The sequence below is a fragment of the Corylus avellana genome, chromosome ca1, assembly GCF_901000735.1.
Source record: "Corylus avellana chromosome ca1, CavTom2PMs-1.0".
NCBI lineage: Eukaryota > Viridiplantae > Streptophyta > Magnoliopsida > Fagales > Betulaceae > Corylus > Corylus avellana.
Genome location: NC_081541.1, coordinates 30,483,899 through 30,489,295, shown reverse-complemented (window position 1 = coordinate 30,489,295; position 5,397 = coordinate 30,483,899). Strand labels below are relative to the sequence as shown.

The window sequence follows — 5,397 nt, the reverse complement described above, 5'->3', positions numbered from 1 at the left end:
TGGTAGTCCTAACTAACCGTTCAATTTATTTATTATTTTTTAAAACAATTATTGATCTAAAAGTTGGTTAGATTGTTATATCAACATTATAAAATAATTATGACATAAAAATATAATTTCTAACATTTCTCACCGAGTTAAGGGGTTGCAGTGTAGTCCATTGGACCATAAGGCTCAAACAATTCAGCGATGAGTCCCTTCTTTCTTTTGGGGTTCCATCCCATGTCTTTGCAGAGTTGATCATTGTACCATATATGAAGAGCACCAATGCAGGATCTCCTGTAGTATTGGCCGGAGTATGTCTTCATGTATTTATCCCAATTCGCCACATCTTTTTCCATCTCTTTAATGCACGGCAGCTTGAATGTGCCATCAAGAAGCTCCGCTAGCCACCGGCATCTCATCTCCGATGTGTACAAGTTTGATACACTTTCCGAGAATCCAATCACTGCTAGTTGTGGAATTCTTGCATGAATGCATTCCCTGATACATTGCAAACGTTCATTTCAAACCTTTTTTATTTTTATTTTTTAACTTGGGTATCCGGGGTTTGGCCCCGACTAGATCCCCGGAACACCATGCAAAAGCTTCCCTCCACATGAATCAGGTAAAGCTCTCGCTTTTGCCTGTGGGGGTAGCTGCAAAAAATTGTATGCACTCACCGGCATGATGAGCACCAGTGCCAAGTGATTTACCACTTGAGCCTCATTGGGGTTCGTATTTTGCTTGTTATTAACATCAGATGCTATGTTTAAAAGAAATGAAAAAGAAAAGAACCTGTAGAGGGGAACTGCTGCATTGGCAGAGCCGGCAATATGGTCCTGAAAGGTGGTGGACACAAAAATGTCTTTGAGCTTTTGATCACCCCTGAACCCAGTAGCCAAGATGACCAAATCAGTCTTCAGAGGTTGCACCTCGCCATTAACCAAAACACCTTCTTTGCAGAAGCTGAAGCTCGAAGCTTTTTTCAAAATAATGCTTCTCTCTTCAACTTTGTCATAGAATTTTTCTGGCACTCTGGTTATCAAACAAGAACTGATTTGTTGAAGGAAGCTGTGTTTTGGTACCATTCCATGCTTTGCCAACCCAAGCTTCTTCTTTATATGGCTTTCAACGAATTTAGAAAATGCCCATCTCTGTTACATGATCAAAAATTTCAAATAATTAAGCTTCACCCTTATGATCAGGATCATGTTTAGGAAACAATAATAGAGACTAAAAAAAAAAAAAAATTTAGTTTACCAAAGGAGAAAGAATTGTTGCCACAAGACTTAATAGGAAGCCTTCACCAGGCTTATGAACCAATAGCTCTGAGAAGCGATTAAGGTACAAAAAAGCAAGAGGCACACCCCATGGAAGGAAATCAGGGACACTCCAATGTTCAGTCCTGTATAATACAGTACATGGATGTTCAGTTCCTGCAAATTAAGTGCAGTAAATCTGAGAAAAGGAGCATATAAATATATAATTATAAATTACTTTTCATGCAGAAGCCTACAGAAGTTTATAGATTCCAACTTTACTTACATCTGCCCGAACAGGCCTCGATCAACCCGCATTCCGAGCTCCGGCAGGTGAACTCCATAAAGACTTTTTTATATTTACCGCCTAAATTGTTAGCAATCGGAACAATAGATTGCTGGGAATCTGGATCTACAAAGTTTTTTACATTGTAATTATATAAGTGAAGTAGTGTGTATCTTACCATTAGCTATTGAGCATTCCATGGCAATGTCCAAGGCAGATTTTTGTAACCCCACAACAGTGACTTGCTTCCCTTTGACCAATTCTGCAGCACTTTGACAATCCATGGCAGAGTAGTCCATGGAGTGTATCACCTTGCCATGGAATACTTCTGGGCCTTGGTTTGGAGGGAATTCTGGAACGTTTGGAACTTCACTGAATCTTCCGATGCAGAGGATCACGAAGTCCACTAGGTACACCTGCATTTGCATTTAATATATAAAATTCATTGAGGTCATCACTTGATTTCTAATCTGATTTATGATATTGCTAATCTGATTTGATATATTCAGTATGGTTAACCCGATCTTAAAAGGGTTTAAATTGAGATTGAATTGGAGTCTTGGCCTAACCTACTCGCTCAACCCTTGAGGGTGTAAATTGTACTATATGGACGGATAATACTTTTATTATGTATTTGCATCTGCATTTTGCAAAGTGTCGAATCTACCAATAACCACACTAGGCGGGTGATTTTTTTGTACAAACCGTCCATGTCATCCGCTTTGCATTTTGGACTCTTTTTTAGGCTTCATTTTTGGAGAACACGAGAGTCGAGAGAAAGAAAGAGGGCCGAAGGGGGGTTGTGGCTACAAAACAGAATGAGAGAAAGAAAATGAGGCATTAAGGTTTCGTTTTCTACTTCATTTCTCATGTGCAAGGATAATGTTTTATAAGCCAACTCTTTATATATATATATATATATATATATATATGGTAGGCATAAATGGACATTATCTATTTATGTCCATCCTTATGCCGCTATTCGCCTCCATATGTGTGTAACGGGTATCTGTTCACCCAGGGCTAGGAGTTAAAAATTCGCCTGTGAGCAGGCGAATTACAGATGCAGGACGGTTTTTAACCCCCACCTGAACATTGGCCTCATAGACAAGCAGATCTGTGCTGAAAAATCAATAGACTCAACTATTATATATATGTATCTCCTTATCAATAATCCTTCACCTAATTATGTCCTAGTGGGCTATAAATAATTATACAAAACATCATGAAATTAATTGAAAACTCTAATTTCGTTACATGGTGCATGTGCAAATACATACCTCAGTGGAGAGAGTAGGGGAATCCTCTACTACAACCTTCCATTTCCCTTTAGAGGTAATCAATGGCTCACCAGCGCCACCCCACATGCTCCAAGATTGCATCTGTTCCTCAGAAGGGCCTTCATATTCGATGCTGACAACTTTGGTGTTGAATTTGATATGCCGAAGCAAATCAAAACGGCGAGCATAGGATTGAATATAATCAAACACTTGATGTTGGTTAGGGAAATCTTCCTCCACAGAAGAAGGCCATGGAAAATCTGAGAACTGATAAACTGGTTTTGGAGTTTGGAGCTTAGTGGTCTCTATGGTTTTAGTCCATACTCCTCCAATGGTGCTTTTGGCTTCGAAAACGATCGGATGGAGACCCTTTGACAAGGTGTACTTGCAAGCCAGGAGGCCACTGATGCCGGCTCCGATAATGGCCACCTGCCTCTCCATTGCTTATTGTTGACTATCAAATATTTCAAAGCCGTATGCTTTCTGCCTCTGCTAAGCCTTAATTTATCTATGAAATGATGGGAAGATGTTGAAGTCAATAAACAATGCGCCGTGTGAGTTTTCCGCTCATTACTGTCGATGATAATAAGGAAGTGCGATGCACGCACACGTACACAAGGGAAAGTAAATAGCGATCTGATATCATACGTCTGTCCAAATGCTTTTGGGTGAAAGCCAAAAGCATGCCGGCACATAGATAGGAAAAATCAATTATGATTTGATTTCTTCCTTGATATTTTTTGAACGGCTTTGTATTGCTTTTGATGTAACAACTATGCTGTTACAAATAATATCACTCAACTGGCCCATCAGTTCTATCATGAAATCCTAGGAAGGGTGTTACTAGGTTTTAATCATTGATTTTTTGGGATTAATTACTATCCCAAAGAATCTGGATTAGATCCCTACTTCAAGTCGAATTGGAGTAGAAAACACAATCCGGGTCCAATTAAACCTCCCTGCACTCCAAGTCAAATTGAAGTAGAAAACCTATTAATCTAGGTCTAACTGCACTTCTGTGCCTCTAAATAGGCCCGAAGAATGTGCAGTTCACTCTGTCCGAAAACTGTTATAACATAAGCAAACAGAACTAGCTACATCTGTGGTGATAGCGCAAATGTGACTAGCGTTTTTCTTTGCGTCGTTACTATTTACATTGTCTTCGTGAGGATATCAGGAATTTAAGTGGGAGAGTTTGTAGTTCATATAAAGTTGATAGTTTATAAAAATACTCATAAAGTGTTAAGTCCCAAATTACGTATTTACCAAGTGAAACTAAGCTTTATAAATGATTCTAAAAAAACTATAAATTGACTAATTTGTATAGGGTGATAATACAAATGTGGTTAACGCTTTTTTTCAAGATTTTTTTCAAGATTTTTTCCTTGCCATCACTATCAATATTATGAGGTTGTTATATTATTTGCTTGGCCTTTGGCCTTGGCATGCTAAAGTTAGAAAAGCCAATTGCCACTTTCAGAATGCTCCCTAGCGTGTGGGACTATGCTACTCTTGGAGTACTGTAAGTCGTGATCCCATCTATGGACCACCCATTTGTTTTTTTGTCTTAGCCATGGACCACCTATTTAGGATGTTGAGTGAAAGTATTTGATGATCCCTTGTACTTTTAACAACACCTCAGTTTGGTGAGTGAAAGTATTTAATGATCACTCAAGAGTGTCGGTTGTTACTGTTACGAGTACTGTCGGTTGAACAGTAAACCAGCACCTTTAGTAGTAACGGTTTATTGTTGAACCAACACCAATTGAAAAATAGTGTCAGTTGAATAGTAAACCGATACCATTTTTAAATTGTATCGGTTCTCTTTAATCGACGCTTTGTAGAATGTCAGTTTACTGTTCAACTGATACCATGTTTAAATTGGTGTCGGTTCTCTTTAATCGACGCTTTGTAGAATGTCGGTTCTCCGTCTTTGAATAGTTAAATTGGTATCGGTTCTCTTTAATCGACGCTTTGTAGAATGTCAGTTTACTGTTCAACTGATACCATGTTTAAATTGGTGTCGATTCCCTTTAACTGACACTACACTCTACAAAGCGTAACTAAGTCCAGTTGTTGTTGTGAAACATAGTTTCTTGAAAGATTTTGAGCAAAGAGGATAATGGTGTGTCGCCATTAGAGGGCAGACAGGTGATCAGGGACGGAGCCAGGAAGTTTTATGGGAGGGGACCAAAGCAAATTATTATTATTATTATTATTTTGCAGCGTGTAATGAACTAGTAGTTTTTTCTATTTTTTTTCCTTCTTTGTCTAATCACTGGTACTTAAATACAATGAGGAATTGAGCTTAGAATTGTGTCATACTCTCCAATTAATTGTTTAAATTCTAACAAACCATAGTCTCAATATTTAATAACCATAATATCCAAATTACAAGACTACTTAGATTAGGAATTGAGGTTAGAGTACTAACCTCAAAAAGTGCGACCTGCGTTGAGTTATTTTACACCTCGTTGATTAACATGATATTCTCATAAGTGACACATAATCCAGGATCAAACACCAATAAACTTTGTACATTTTTTCTTTTGAAATAGTCAAGTATTGTATTTGACTTTCTCATCATATA

At 38.1% G+C, this 5,397-nt stretch overlaps 1 protein-coding gene across 1 annotated transcript; it reads right to left on the bottom strand.

The window, feature by feature from the left end:
* Nucleotides 1–3: 3 nt before the first annotated feature.
* On the bottom strand, nucleotides 4–3,394 carry LOC132184910 (probable flavin-containing monooxygenase 1). Its single transcript, XM_059598703.1, has 5 exons — nucleotides 2,808–3,394; nucleotides 1,706–1,943; nucleotides 1,243–1,418; nucleotides 778–1,136; nucleotides 4–483 (listed from the first exon to the last, which is right to left on the bottom strand). The coding sequence occupies exons 1-5, from the start codon at nucleotides 3,246–3,248 to the stop codon at nucleotides 138–140; spliced, it is 1,560 nt and encodes a 519-aa protein (XP_059454686.1). The 5' UTR covers nucleotides 3,249–3,394; the 3' UTR covers nucleotides 4–137.
* Nucleotides 3,395–5,397: the final 2,003 nt, after the last annotated feature.

Bases quoted from the DNA above. Each gene is read 5' to 3' on its own strand.
- LOC132184910 (XM_059598703.1), bottom strand. From the start codon at position 3,248: ATGGAGAGGCAGGTGGCCATTATCGGAGCCGGCATCAGTGGCCTCCTG. The intron at 1,137-1,242 runs GTAAACTAAATT...ATCATGTAACAG, and splicing joins CAACAATTCTTTCTCCTTTG to AGATGGGCATTTTCTAAATT. The intron at 484-777 runs GTTCTTTTCTTT...GCAATGTATCAG, and splicing joins GCAGCAGTTCCCCTCTACAG to GGAATGCATTCATGCAAGAA.